This window comes from Myxocyprinus asiaticus, chromosome 5, assembly GCF_019703515.2.
Source record: "Myxocyprinus asiaticus isolate MX2 ecotype Aquarium Trade chromosome 5, UBuf_Myxa_2, whole genome shotgun sequence".
Classification (NCBI taxonomy): domain Eukaryota; kingdom Metazoa; phylum Chordata; class Actinopteri; order Cypriniformes; family Catostomidae; genus Myxocyprinus; species Myxocyprinus asiaticus.
Genome location: NC_059348.1, coordinates 40,873,168 through 40,888,504, shown reverse-complemented (window position 1 = coordinate 40,888,504; position 15,337 = coordinate 40,873,168). Strand labels below are relative to the sequence as shown.

Here is a 15,337-nt window from a genome sequence, read left to right as displayed (position 1 = left end):
TAAACTTATGGCTAGAGTAAATCAGCATGAACAGAACGTTCCCCTAACGTTAGCATTTGGTTCCCTTTTGATTATTTTTCTTTTGGGAACCAATTCCTAACGTTCTAGGAATGTTGTCTTTAGGTTATCATTTTTGTAACCATGAACTAATGTTCCCAGAATGTTGCAGGGAAGTTTTTGTGTGACACCATAATAAGAACCCTCACAGAACGTAAATGGTATAACTATAACTATAATGGTTATTTTTAGGTTTTGTTTTTATAACAATAAACTAGCCTTCCCAGAATGTTCTGGGAACCAAAAAATGGTACCTGGGAACTATATGTCACATCACATGTTGTTACATCTTTTTAGCCACAATTAACCCAATTTCGGGGTTGATATCATGAAACATCTGAAATTTCATGAAAATTTAAGGATTTTTTCAACCTTTTTAATAGCAATTCCTCTCCCTCTTCTACTGCACTTTTATTTATTGTACTTTTAATCCAGCTCATAAAACTATTTTGGTATTTTAGATGCATGCTCTACGTTAGGCCTCTGTGTAAAATTGTTATCTCCACTGTTGAAACATTTCAAACATTAGTTAGGAATCAAGAATACCGACCAGTTATGTTATGTGTTTTCTTGTGCTTAAGATACTTGACAGATTATCTAATGTTCTGGTACATCATCCTCACCAAAGTTTTTTATTTTATTTATAAAATATAAGATTCAGAAAATGACCAGCATTGTTGTCACTTTAGGGCGGTTTTGCACACACACACACACACACACACACACACACACACACACACACACACACACACACACACACACACACACACACACACACGTTGGTGCAGCTATCATTATGAGGACTCTCCATAGACATAATGATTTTTATACTGTACAAACTATAGATTATATCCCCTAACCCTACCCCTAAACCTAACCCTCACAAAAAACTTTCAGTATTTTTACATTTTCAATAAAACATTGTTTAGTATGTTTTTTAAGTGATTTAAATTATGGGGACACTAGAAATGTCCTCATAAAGCACATTTATAGCATAATACCCTTGTAATTACCAGTTTGTAACCTAAAAAATAGTCCTCTTAAACCACACACACACACACACACACACACAAACACACACATACAGACAGACAGTGCAGACAGCAACATAAAGTATACTTTTATTAAAATTGCTCGTAGTTTGATTTTCCTGAAAAATGTTAAAAAAAAAAGTTCTGTAGCACTTTTAACATTCCACTGTTTATTTTAAGTGGCCTGACACAACAACATTGGCTCAATCAGTGGTATCAGTTTAGGGAGGGACAATTCTTCAGTTCAACCAATGGCAGTTAGAAGGTCTAATCAGAAATCTGAAAAGTGTTACAGAAATGACACACTTCAGCTTTAATAACAGATATAGATATGGTAACAGATTTGAATGGAATAAATAGAATATTAAAGAACAGACATGAATATTAGAACATTTTGCAAAGAATGTTTACACAGATGTGCACAGATGTGGAACAAATTTTCTTTTACAATGTGAGCAATGAATAAAGAAAAAAACAGAAATGGCAGAGATTATGCTTGTAAATAAAATGTTGTTACATAACATAAAGCAACGCCATTGTTTGTTTATCATCTTAGTTTAAATTTAGGACAATCTATAAAAACTTCCAACACTAATTATTGGAGAATGCACATAATAACACACATAAACACTGTATGTACAATCAATCATAAGATAAATTGTATGACAACATATGTATTGTATTTTTCTCATTTGGATGGGGAATAAAACTGTTTGCAGATATTTTTAAACAACAACAACTAAAAAAAACTTTCCTGTGATTTGGTCCATGTTTTTATTTATATGTTAAAATGTAAGTAAAATTAAATTAATGCAAATATTTGTCATTTTGCAATGTGACATGACAAAATGATAAAAACAAGTATTGCTTTGACACTGCAGATAATACTGAATTTAACCCTTGTTTTGTTTTTTCCAGGAGGTCTGACTGTTATCATTAAAAACAATATGGGTGGATCTGTTAGTATGGAATCTATGGATAGATCTGAAGTTGAATTGATGGTATAATAATACAGTATCAAAAATTGTGAAAAGCACGCACCTCCAAAAATTGTCTGAATCCAGATGTACGACCAAAAAAAGTTTTACTGTGTTATTATCAATAAAAACACGCATCAGAGTCAGCACACTGTTGCTCCTAAATCAATTTAATGAGCTCACCAATAGATAAACTAATGTGATGTTTCGAGCTACATGCTTTGCATTAGACTCTCTCATCTGAAGTCTGATTAAAAGCATGTAGCTCAAAATGTCATATTTGTTTATCTCTTGGTGAGCTCATTAAATTGATTTGGGAGCAACAGTGTGCCAACTTTGATTTGTGTTTTTATTGATAATAATACAGTAAAACTGATTTCAAAAAGTTAAGTCCATATTTACAATTCAAGGCAAAACATAAAAAAAAAAAAAAAAAAAAAAAAAAAACGTTTTAGTACATAAGTGTATGAATAATTAGAGCATTAATTTCACAAGACAATAAATAAAGTGATGAAACAAACCAAGATCTATATATACTATGTAAAACTTTACAATGTCAAAAATGTGTAATAAAATAACTGTATGCTTGTTGTATGGAAAAGAGTAGCATGAACATTCTTAAAAATATATTTGTGTACTATCATGTACCATATATGACCAAGTTGTATGTATGACATGAGGGTGAGTAAATGATAATCACATTTTCATTTTGGGTGAACAAATCCTTTAAATAGCAATAAAAGTAGTAAATATTTTGTTGTTTTTGTTTACTTTATTTTTCCATACCTCTTCAATCCATCAGTGATTTTGATTTTGTGCGATGTTCCTCTGACACTTCCTCAACTGCTGACAAGTCTGACAAGGTCGTGGGATTAGTCACATCATCCAAATTTTCAAACCATTTTTAATGTACTCATCTTGCACTATTGGAAGAAAATTGGTAATTAAGAAAACTTTTGTTGACAAAACGGAAAATGTTTCAACTGGTTTGGGGAGAACACATTTAAGGCAATTAATTAAAGTGAATTACTTTATGCATGTTTAGCTGGTATAAGGAGAAGTCTTTTGTAGAGATTAGATAAAAAAAAATTAAAAAACAATGCAAAAAAGTAATAAAATGGAAATTCTAAATCTGGTGTATCATGAGGGGTTAATTCTTTAGAAACTGACAACACAATATTCAAATCAATGTTTTGCTTTTATGGGAAAAACCAGCATCTCTTTTTCAGTGTAGCCAAAAGGTCGATCAGTACAAGGCTTCCTCTCTCGAATTTGTCCAACTCACATGATTGCCCATAATCACTGTCATTATCCATCTCCACAGGTGTCAGGGGCAAAGTGTTCATTCTGGCTAACATCTCTACTTTCTTAATTAACTCTGTGACCTGTGTCCTATCATCCCACTGCCTGTTGTTGAGGGTGTGATACCTGTTTCTACATTTATTGATCAGCCACTGCAGAGCCTCTCCTTCACTCTCAATGTGTTCCTCAATAGTGGGGGTCCTCTTCCAATCACCCCAGCTGAACACAACTAAACAGTGATTCCAAACATTCTGGCCCAGGAGTTCCATGTGCCCCTTGATTGACCTCCTATGTGCTTCAGTAAAGGCAACACCAGACTGCACTACCAGTAAAACTACATGAGGTCCTGGTGGACACAGAGAAACACCAGAGATGATTTCCTGCTTTATTGTCTCTGCATTCTCCTTGACAGTTGCATATGGCCACCATCCAGGAGTGTTAATGACAATAACTTTTTGTTTTTCTACCTCTTGTTCTCTTTTTACACATCGTTTTGTCGTGACCTTCTCCTTGTTTTCAATTTTCAGGATAGTGTGTGCTACTGAGGTCTTCCCACATTTATACTTCCCATCAGCAAAATCCTTAACTCAAATTGCAACCTTCCCCTGCTGGAAAGAGAGAGAAAACGTGTATGAAAGTTTAGCATGCAGTTTGGATCATATTTTCATATCATCCCACAAAAAAAAAAACAAAAACAAACAAAAATCTACTTTAAGGTAGGCCTACAAAGACTGAAAAAAACCAAAAAACATAATACCTGTCAGATGCTCCTTTAAACTTTGCATCTCTTTGTTTTATTAGATCTCCCTGTATTCTGCATGCTTCTTCATAATTTTTCTTTGTTCCTCCTTATCCTCGAACAAACTGCTGTCAATTTTAAAGGACTGTCCAAAATGCTCTGCTACTAAACTCTCTATCCCATAAAACAGTTTTTCCACATTTAGTACTTTTTTGTCAGTTAAACTGAAAACATGAACTCTGTTCCCACACTTCCCAATAACACTATGAAGGTCTTCCCCTGCACTCTCAGTTAGCTGTCTGGTATCTGCATCTGTTTGGTTCCTGTTGAGATACATCAGCAGCACTATGGTGTGGTTCCAGATCTCCTCACCAAGAATCTCCATGTGTTCCATGACTCCATTTAAGTGCATCTTTGTGAATGGGGTGTGTAGATTGATGACTAGAAGGAAGGCATGTGTTGTAGGACACATGTCTAAACTGTGTACAATCTCCATCTTTATAAATTTTGAACTCTCACCAGACTGACGTTTTTTCCACCATCCTGGTGTCACTACCACAGTAACAGACCTGTTCTGCACAGTCCTATGTCTTATCTCACTCTTCACAATCTCTTTGCCCACTTTAACTCGTTTTCGTTAAGGATGGCATTTGCTGCGCTGCATTTGTATTCTGCTTTACTACCAATTATTATGAACTTTATCTCTGGGAATGCTGTGAAATCTGCAAGAGAAAAATAAATGAATAAGTGTGTTATCCGCATCTGCTGTTAATGACTTCAATGGAAAGTTGAAATGTAAATGTAAATGGCACCTGTAAATCTCTGGACTAGTTTGGGGTGGAATCTGATTACATTGCACTGCAGTTGTTGCTTTCATCAGAGTTTACATTCAATAAGCATTTGATTGATATCACTGCCTGGTAAATAAGTCTGTTGTAACCAAGCAACATTTCTGTGGTTTATGTACTTTCAGTTTCTTCAAAAACAACTTGGTTCCATCTGATGACATTCCAAAACACATTTGTGGCATTCTTTAAATGCACGGGATATTTAACTAATGTTCATCATCATAACAGGGTGAATAATGTTGTGTTATGTCTAATCTTTATTTAAATTGCAGCCTAAATAAAACCTATGAGGAATTAAACATCTTCTTCTGGAGCATGACATCTTGGTGGTTAATATTGAAGGTTAGCTTTTTTTAAAAAAAAAAAAAAACTGAATTACTGAATATTAATCTAATTAAATCTCTCCAAGTACATAAAGTTGTTTTGATATTTACACAATTTGATAATTTGATCATCAATATGGTTAGATTTGTTTTCATAACACTTATGTCAGACAACCCTCAGTTCTCAGTGAACAAGAATGTTACGTAAAAAATATTGTTTTTGTGGCAATCTCTGAAAATGAACTGTTAAACGTTAGAGAAAATTACTGTCATCAAGATCAGCATCCTTTTCTGTCTCCATCATTTGTCAGACTGTTTCTTAATCTGAATAAATCTTGCAGTCCTGTTTAGTGTCCACTCTCCGATCTCTTCTTGCTGATAATCATTTCAAACATTTTCAGTTTGTTCGGTTTGTTGTGTATAAATGTGCCTCTGGACAGATAAACCTGATGTTCTGGTTTCTCAACATCAAGAAGGTTGAAAAACAAACTCCACCCCATCAAGATTGAAAAAACAAGTAATAGAGTTACAAACTCTATAATTTCTGTTGACAGTGAACTGACTTAATTAAACTGAAAACTAAAAGTAATACACTTTAAATAATAAAAAATACACCAAAGTTTTCTAATCTCTAAAGTGAGCTGTGTTTGCATTGTCAGAAGTTTCACTTTATTTATTTCAAACACAAGGATCACACTGATAAAATCTAATTGTAACAATGGTTGAAGATCCTTGTGCAGAGTTTATTACATTCATTTTATCATCAAGTGGTCATGACCGCGATGTGTAGCCTACTGTGTATGCAAACCACCATGAGTGGCAATTAGCCATAGCCTATTACAAATTGAAACTGTGACCTTTATCTTTGCCATTACATTTTGATACTTTTACTAAAATAAATAATTGAAGTGTGAAAACAAAATACTCTGACAATATTACAGTATAGCTGCTTTGGATTTACAGTCTTTGAAAAAGCAGTTAACATGCAGTATAAAATTGTGGTATAAGTGGTATAAAATTATTTCTCTTCCATTTCTTCCATTCATTCACTCACCTCACGCTTCTGTTAAGAACAGGCCGTGTGACGGCTACGCAGTTCTGTGTGATGAGAGGTCAGACAGTCCGGTTAAGAAGATGTTTGATGAAAAGCCAGATGCCACACATGCATATACATACCTGGACTCTGCTTCTGTTTGAAAATATCCTACTGAATAATTCCCACACTGCTGCTGGAAACATAAAAGGTAAGTGTGATTCTGTTTTCACATTTTGTCATGGCAAATGTACTTAAAGTAAATTTCTAAATTATGTTGGAAATGAGCAACTCTAGTTGGCAGTTTTGCTTACACTTAACGGAATAGTTCACCTAAAAAATAAAATTCTATCATACTCTAACCTTAATGTACTGTAACTCTAATGTTATTTCAAACCCTTATGGCTTTTGTTCTTCTGTGAAACATAATTGATATTTTAAGCAAAATGTAATGGACTGACAGGGGCGATTCCAGACTGATCTCACAGTGAAATAGTAAGGTAGGTTGAATTTTCTTTATCTAAGATCAGTCTGTGCTTACCGAAATTTGAAAAACTGCCCCTAGTAGCCAAAGCAGTTGGGCATATGGGCATGTGTGAGTTTGTTTTTTAGGTGCGAACTCCACGGAGGAACACACGGCTCTGTTACTTGGTGTCCTAGACGAGATCCAGCATGGCGGATTTGTTATAAGTTATATTGTTACATTATAAACAAACATAAGCGGTGGCGGATCTAGAAATTTGTAAAGGAGGGGGCCAGAGAGGAGCCACAGTGTGCAGAGAGGGGCCAAATTAATAGCATGTCTAGTACACAAGGAACGTAAAAACAAACTTATCACTCCTTGCATAATTTTGTTATATCTTTTACATACTCTGATCAACTCATTCAAAAACAACCATCAATTCTACAGAAGTTATCAGGAGCAGTTCTTTGATAACAATTGAAAAAAGTTATCATGAAATTTAATTGATATTAGTAGGATCACATTTACATCCAAATGACAATAAATTTACACAGAACGGAACCCAAATCTCAAATTGCAAAATATAAACTAAATATAAAGCTATCCAAACAAATCTAACATAATGTTTTATGGTTGAGAGACATGCACCCTCAGACACTGAAAAGAGAATCCAGGCTTTTGAGAACAAGTGCCTGAGAAAACTACTCCGCATCTCATACCTTGAGCGGAAGACCAATGAATACTGTATGTGTAGAACAAAGCAAACAGCCCACACGAAACACTTCTGGCCACTGTGAAGAGATGAAAGCTGGAATGGTTTGGCCATGTCACCCACCATGACAACTTTCCAAAACTATTCTTCAAGGAACATTTGAAGGCAGTAGAAGACGTGGAAGACCAAGAAAAACTTGGATGGACAACATCAAGGAATGGCCATGCCAGAGCTTCTGGCAACAGTGGAGGATAGTCTCAGCTACAGCATCCATCATGTCTCCCCAATGGCCAGCAAGGTCACAGGAAAGGTGATGATGGATTCCATCAGATTTACTGAGTAGAAACTGGCAGCCTGTGTGCAAGTCATGTTTGACTAAATGCGTTCATTACACTAAAGCTTTCAGTTATCAAATGCAGATATGTTAAAAAAATAAATAAATAATTCCAGCTGACAGACATGGGCTTCTTCATCAGTAAAGCCTATTTCATTCTGCATCAGGCTGACAGCATAACAGAGCTGCTACTGTATAGTAAAATAAACTACATTGAGTTTTTCCTGTGATAACGGCCATACATTATAAAATGGAGAGAGACATTGCGAGCTATTTAAAACTTAGCCATCAGTAAGTCTATTTTGCTTGAGGAGGAAACCCACATTTACATTCAAAAGGCAATTAATAATCATAGAACAGAACTCAAACCACAATTTGCAGAATATAACCTTCTTATATCATCTGGATTCAGTCAGATTTACTGAACAGAAATAATGTTTGTGTGTCCTGTCACTTACTGCATGTGGAAATTCCAAATACCCAACAGACATCTTTTAACTACATTATTTTGCATAGCTTTATTAATGCCTGTTTTGCAAACAGTTGTGTTGATAAATAGGTTTCATGTGCATTTCAAAGTGCTTTTGTTCAGTGTGTCGAACTCTTTCTTGTCACACCATCATTGTAAGTTCAAGCATCCTTGGTGTCTCATGTCTATTCACATTAATTATTATAATTTTATATCCTGAAGTGCAATAACTACAGGATTTCACTACTAAATGTAATGTGTCAAACCTGAATACATTTGCTAAATTTCCCATGCTATTTTCTGTGTGTTTCTAGCCAGATTTGTCTAAAAGTGATGTCTCCCAGGTTTTACAGACAGGTTCAGCCCTGCAGGCTCTGGTGAGCAGAATGGTGTCGGCTGTGACAAACATCACTGAGCAGGAGAGACAGCAGGCCATACAGAGGGTGCTGAAGGACTGCAGCAGGATGAGGAGAGAAATGAACCAGACTGAAAGCATCCACCATTTCCTGAGCTCACTGCTTGAAGAGAGCAACCCCTTCCTGTTAATCTAGGTATGAATGTACACTTTATGATACAATAAACACTACTCAGGAAACAAATAAAAAGATAACAGAATGCAACAACCTGTGCTTAAAAAGAGCATCATAAGGCCTGTTTTTTACTAGTAAGTCTTTAGTACGTGACTAACCTGATGTTCTGGTTTATCAGCCTCACTGAGGGGTAGAAGACGTACAAACTCCACCCCATCATTTCTGAGATTTACAGTGCATCCAGAAAGTATTCACAGCGCTTCACTTTTTCCACATTTTGTTATGTTACAGCCTTATTCCAAAATGGATTAAATTCATTATTTTCCTCAAAATTCTAAAAACAATACCCCATAATGACAACGTGAAAGAAGTTTGTTTGAAATCTTTGCAAATTTATTAAAAATAAAAAACGAAAAAAAAAAATCACATGTACATAAGTATTCACAGCCTTTGCCATGACACTCAAAATTGAGCTCAAGTGCATCCTGTTTCCACTGATCATCCTTGAGATGTTTCTACAACTTGATTGGAGTCCACCTGTGGTAAATTCAGTTGACTGGACATGATTTGGAAAGGCACATACCCGTCTATATAAGGTCCCACAGTTAACAGTGCATGTCAGAGCACAAACCAAGCCATGAAGTCCAAGGAATTGTCTGTAGACCTCCGAGACAGGATTGTATCGAGGCAGAGATCAGGGGAAGGGTACAGAAAAATTTCTGCAGCATTGAAGGTCCCAATGAGCACAGTGGCCTCCATCCATAAATGGAAGAAGTTTGGAACCACTAGGACTCTTACTAGAGCTGGCTGCCTGGCCAAACTGAGCGATCGGGGGAGAAGGGCCTTAGTCAGGGAGGTGACCAAGAACCAGATGGAAACGGAAGTCTCTCCTCAGTAAAAGGCACATGACAGCCCACCTGGAGTTTGCCAAAAGACACCTGAAGGACTCTCAGACCATGAGAAACAAAATTCTCTGGTCTGATGAAACAAAGATTGAACCCTTTGGCCTGAATGGCAAGCATCATATCTGGAGGAAACCAGGCACCGTTCATCACCTGGCCAATACCATCCCTACAGTGAAGCATGGTGGTGGCAGCGTCATGCTGTGGGGATGTTTTTCAGCGGCAGGAACTGGGAGACTAGTCAGGATTGAGGGAAAGATGAATGCAGCAATGTACAGAGACATCCTTGATGAAAACCTGCTCCAGAGCGCTCTGGACCTCAGACTGGGGCGAAGGTTCATCTTCCAACAGGACAACGACCCTAAGCACACAGCCAAGATAACAAAGGAGTGGCTACGGGACAACTCCGTGAATGTCCTTGAGTGGCCCAGCCAGAGCCCAAACTTGAACCCGATTGAACATCTCTGGAGAGATCTGAAAATGGCTGTGCACCGACGCTCCCCATCCAACCTGATGGAGCTTGAGAGGTCCTGCAAAGAAGAATGGGAGAAACTGCCCAAAAATAGGTGTGCCAAGCTTGTAGCATCATACTCAAAAAGACTTGAGGCTGTAATTGGTGCCAAAGGTGCTTCAACAAAGTATTGAGCAAAGGCTGTGAATACTTTTTTTTTTTTTTCTGTTTTTTATTTTTAATAAATTTGCAAAGATTTCAAACAAACTACTTTCACATTGTCATTATGGGGTATTGTTTGTAGAATTTTGAGGAAAATAATGAATTTAATCCATTTTGGAATAAGGCTGTAACATAACAAAATGTGGAAAAAGTGAAGCGCTGTGAATATTTTCCAGATGCACTGTACATTAAGAGGACTTTAAAGTCACAAGCTTTCTCACACCTTTTCAAAATGGAGCTGTAATGTTGTTGCCTTTGAACCACCTTTATTTTACAAATGTAAATAAAATAGTGACACGAAAATTATTTATTTCATAAACCTCTTATCTCAAGTGTGCTCAGAAAAGTGTTTGTATCATGATAAACTTTCACTTACTTTCTTACAAGAAACTGGCTAGCAAAATCTAATTTCATTTAGACCAAAGTTTGCATCATCAGAGTTCAGCAAAAATATCTTTGTGAGCCTATACAAACAAAATATTATTGTGAAAAACATAACTCTATAATATAATACACTAAAACAATATAAAACATTCAAAAAAGACAGAATGTGGCAAGAAATGTTTTCAAATTTCATACAAGAATTGACGTTGCTATAGAGATGAAGTTTGGCTACATTAAATGACTGAATAGAAAGACTCTGTGTGTCAGGAAATACTATTAATACTATGAATAAAAACTACTGTGTCTGAGTGGCATTCTTTTTTGGCATCCATTAGTAATTACCTCTAATGTGATTACAATTATATTGGAAACTTAAAGTGTAGCCTATAGCTTTGCGATTAAATTATGTGAATCATCTCTCAGTTTCTCTCTTACAGTATTTGGTCAGTTATTGGTATTAATCATTTAGAAAGCACTATAATTAAGTTAGACAAATAGCCACACTTAGTGACGTGTATTTGTTATTTGCAAATATTCTATTAGTCTGTGACTAATGTAATTTGAGTAAAATGCACTAACAACTGTTATTTAAATAATCAAACAAATTATGCTCTGTTAATACTGGAATTCATGTTATGCATTATGAAGAACATAATGCCTAATGGAAACTCCCAGATGTCGACTCCCAGTCACCCCAAGCATGTTATTAGCTAATTAAATTGGATGTTTCCTAATTTTACAAACCAGCTGTCATAGCCTTAGCTTCATAGAATTCAATGACTGAGTACAAGAGACTGATATCTGTATCCCCCTTATTGATATATGAACTTTTATGATGATTAATAATCTAAAGTATAAGAAATAAATGCAAGAATTTGACAGTGAATTAAGGAAATTGCACAGGGTTATATCATATAAAATAATCTATCCAAAGATGTATGTATCACATGCACAAGAACACAGAAAATTCCACATACACAGAAGATATATAATAAATAACGATTTTACAATTTTATTACAGCAGACACATGTTCATTTGAAACAATTTGGAGATTACTCCAACTTTTGAAAAATCATATTAAAATGACATAACATGACAGTTTGTGAGATTAGTCACATAATTGTGAATTGTAATTGAAATCCTCATTGTAAAGGCCCATTATAGGCGGGGTGATGTTACAATAATAAATATATTTCAATAAAAAATACTTTCAAACATAAGCATATAAACAATTAAAAACAAAAACCTTCTTCTTACATTACTAAGTATGTAAAATGCAAGGTGATGAATAAAGAGAAAATACATTTGAAATATATGATACCATACAAAGTCAAAAGCAAATTGTAAAACATCTGTTATAATGGAATTTGATGGCATACTGTACTTCTTCAACAGTAATAGGCTTGTTTTCTATCATGTCTAAGAATTATTCTTTTAGTTACATATATAAGCCAATACAGTTTGAGAAATTGCATTAACAAATGAACAAATATGAAAGTTATCTGTAAAGTTGAACAACAGTATAAGCTTTGAGATACATTGTTTAAACTTTTTTTGCTTGCCGTACCTCTTACAGTCAGTCAGGTGGAATCCACGGTTGGATTTGTTCCTCTGGAATTCCCTCCATCTCACTTTCTGATCCGAACCCATGGTCAGACACTTTATCCGAATCCTGAAGCCATTTCTTAACACGCTCTTCTGATTCACTTTCTTTCACTATAGACAAATTTGACAATTCAGGCAAACTCATTTCACAGAATATTGCTGACAAAACTGAACATTATTCAATTGTTTGTGTGAAGTTAAAGGTATAAGAGATTAATTTCTTAAGTAACTAATTAAGTAACAATTCATTTATTAAATCAATATTTCAAATTTTTCTGGAAAACAGAATCACTTTTGAAGGGAATGTGTCAGGCCACTCACTATAAGGTGGTTCCATTGTAAAGCTTCCTCTCTCCAAATGTATTTCAGAGCTGTCATCCATCTCCACAGGTGTTAGGAGATTTGTATTCGCTCTGGCCATTATCTCTACCTTTTCCATCAACTCTGTGACCTGTTTCCCATCTTTCCAGTGCTTGTTGTTGAGGACGTGGTACCTGTTTCCACATTTACTGATTAGCCATTGCAGATTTTCTCCTTCACTCTCAATGTGTTCTTCAATAGTGGGGGCTCCCAGCCAATCACCCCAGCTGAACACAACTATACAGTGATTCCAGACATTGTGACCTAACAGCTCCATGTGCTCCTTGATAGACCTTCTGTGGGCCTCAGTGAAGGCAATACCTGGCCGCACAACCAGCAGAACTGCATGAGCGCCTGGTGGGCACAAAGACAAACTGGAGATGATCTCTTGCTTGATTGGCTTGGGAGTCTCCTTCACAGATGAGTACATCCACCATCCAGGTGTGTCAATGAGAATGACTTTTTGTCTGTCTTCCTCTTTTTCTCTCTTCTCACATTGTTTGGTTCTGCTCCACTTATACACAGTATTTTTAAGGATGGTGTTTGCTACTGATGTCTTCCCAACAGTACTGCTACCCATCAGGAGAATCCTTAACTCTGGAAAATTACAACTTTCTCCTGCCAAAAAAAAAAAAAAAAAGGGATAAGGGAGAGTGGAAAGGAAGCAATTCTTAGCATGTACAGTAGCTTGAATCATGTTACCTGACTATAACCTCACAAAATCTCTTCTATTACTGTAGATTTAGATTGATTTGAGAAAATTTCATAGGTGCAATGTGTTATTCTTGCACCTCTCGAGACACCGAATGGAATTGCAAAAATAATGACTGATGCAATTTGAGGAACACAGTGTTTACACTCTACAAGAAAATCATATTGTAAACAACTTAAATATAGTTGTTTCTGTACATTTAACAGTGATAGGGGAGTGATTTTTAACATTAAACGAATTACACACATCACCTTTAAGTTCCAGGCTGATAACAAAAAGATGCTCCATACCTTTTAGGTGCTCTTTCAAAGTTTTTGTTACTTGGGTCTTTCTTTCTTCTGCTCGCTCTTTCATCATCCTTCTTTTTTGCTCCATATCTTCAAACAATCTGTAGTCAATTTTAAAGGACTGTCCAGCATGTTGTGCTACTAAGCATTCTATCTCACAAAACAATTTTTCCACATCTAACACTTTACTCTCAGTTAAACTGAAGACATGATATCTGTTCCCACACATATTTATTACCCCATGAAGTGCTTCACTTGCTTTGTCAATTAGCTGTCTGTTATCTGCATTTCTCTGGTTCCTTTTGAGATACATCAGCAGCACAATGGTGTGATTCCAGATCTCCTCACCAAGAATCTCCATGTGTTGCATGACTCCATTTAAGTGCACCTCTGTGAATGGGGTGTGCAGATTGATGACTAGATGGAAGGCATGTGGTCTATGACACATGTCTAAACTGTGTACAATCTCCATCTTTGTGAGCTCTGAGCTCTCTGACAGAGTATGGTTCCTATGCATCCTGGTGTCATTACAAGAGTAACAGACCTGTTTTGAACCATCCTATATCTCATCTCACTCTTCACAATCTCTTCACCCACTTTAAACTCTTTATAATTAAGGATGGTATTTGCTGCTTTGCTTTTGTATTCTGCTTTACTACCAATTATTATGACCTTCATCTCTGGGTGTGCTGTGCAATCTGAAAGAGAAAACATTTTAAAAGGTATGTAAATCATGTTTCAAAAACTTCAAATGTATAGATAAATGTGCATGTTTCTTGCTCTCTTTCTGAATTAGGACTTCAAAGACTTTATGATGAACATTCCTTAAGGAGGAAATTGTATTCAAAATATGTTTGATATATATACAGTACACACTATCACTGTTTGGGAAATAAAGTTGTTGACCATACAACATTTCTGTGGTTCACATTCTTTCAGTTTCATATAAAACTGATAACATTCTACTACACCTTTGAGTATTTCTTACTCTACACCTTTACCACTTTATACACAGTACACACTTTACTTAAAAAATCATTTCTACAGCATAACGTATACAAATATATATAAAATGTTTGCTTATTTTAAATGTCTTACATTACAATCAAGTTAAACTTACTTGGAGTTTATCTATATGGATGGTTTAGAGGAGGTCTCTATATGGAACATGATACGTTCAAAAGGAAGAGCTTTGGTATGGGGGGTTTATTTGTAAGATTCATTTAGAAAAATTTTAAACACGTTCCCAGAAACTACAGATACAAACTTTGATTATTAACAGTTAAGCATTAAAGTAACTTACTGCCATCATGATCAGAGTCCACAACTGCCTCCATCCTCATCACAGACTGACAAATTTAAATGAATCTTGCAGTCCTTCTCAGTTTCCACTCTTTCACTCCTTTTCTCTCTCTCTCTCTCTCTCTCTCTCTCTCTCTCTCTCACTCTTTTTAGTCAGTCTTGATCTCCCTCAGTTGCACACATGAACATAATGAACGTTTCAAGCACATTACATGTGTCTCTGATAAACCTGATTTACTGGTTTGTCAGCTTTACTAGTTTTGACTGGAAAGAAGAAGCACAGACTCTGCCCC

The 15,337-nt window shown here is 35.8% G+C and overlaps 2 protein-coding genes across 5 annotated transcripts; both read right to left on the bottom strand.

Annotated features, from left to right (window-relative positions):
- Window positions 1-1,198: 1,198 nt before the first annotated feature.
- LOC127440661 (GTPase IMAP family member 6-like) lies at window positions 1,199-5,648 on the bottom strand. 4 transcript variants are annotated; one of them, XR_007897171.1, is made up of 5 exons: window positions 4,125-4,792; window positions 3,835-3,975; window positions 3,494-3,713; window positions 2,852-2,988; window positions 1,199-1,367 (listed from the first exon to the last, which is right to left on the bottom strand). XR_007897171.1 is itself a non-coding variant. In XM_051697386.1 (3 exons), exons 2-3 carry the CDS (start codon window positions 3,854-3,856, stop codon window positions 3,265-3,267), a joined length of 471 nt encoding a protein of 156 aa, XP_051553346.1. In that variant the 5' UTR covers window positions 3,857-3,975; window positions 5,545-5,648; the 3' UTR covers window positions 2,600-3,264. The 4 variants fall into 4 exon arrangements, 2 of the variants coding, with proteins under 2 accessions (XP_051553346.1, XP_051553345.1); XR_007897170.1 differs by lacking the exon at window positions 1,199-1,367 and having other exon boundaries at window positions 2,600-2,988; XM_051697386.1 differs by lacking the exons at window positions 1,199-1,367; window positions 4,125-4,792 and adding an exon at window positions 5,545-5,648 and having other exon boundaries at window positions 2,600-3,713.
- A 6,149-nt stretch (window positions 5,649-11,797) lies between these two features.
- On the bottom strand, window positions 11,798-15,262 carry LOC127440642 (GTPase IMAP family member 9-like). The gene is made up of 4 exons (XM_051697367.1): window positions 15,046-15,262; window positions 13,746-14,440; window positions 12,705-13,361; window positions 11,798-12,494 (listed from the first exon to the last, which is right to left on the bottom strand). Exons 2-4 carry the CDS (start codon window positions 14,257-14,259, stop codon window positions 12,355-12,357), a joined length of 1,311 nt encoding a protein of 436 aa, XP_051553327.1. The 5' UTR covers window positions 14,260-14,440; window positions 15,046-15,262; the 3' UTR covers window positions 11,798-12,354.
- Between the last annotated feature and the right edge of the window lie 75 nt (window positions 15,263-15,337).

Bases quoted from the DNA above. Each gene is read 5' to 3' on its own strand.
- LOC127440661 (XM_051697386.1), bottom strand. From the start codon at position 3,856: ATGTGTAAAAAGAGAACAAGAG. The intron at 3,714-3,834 runs GTAGAAAAACAA...TGTGTCCACCAG, and splicing joins GTGTAAAAAGAGAACAAGAG to GACCTCATGTAGTTTTACTG.
- LOC127440642 (XM_051697367.1), bottom strand. From the start codon at position 14,259: ATGCATAGGAACCATACTCTGTCAGAGAGCTCAGAGCTCACAAAGATG. The intron at 13,362-13,745 runs GTATGGAGCATC...TTTTTTTGGCAG, and splicing joins TTTGAAAGAGCACCTAAAAG to GAGAAAGTTGTAATTTTCCA. The intron at 12,495-12,704 runs GTGAGTGGCCTG...ATTTGTCTATAG, and splicing joins TACAATGGAACCACCTTATA to TGAAAGAAAGTGAATCAGAA.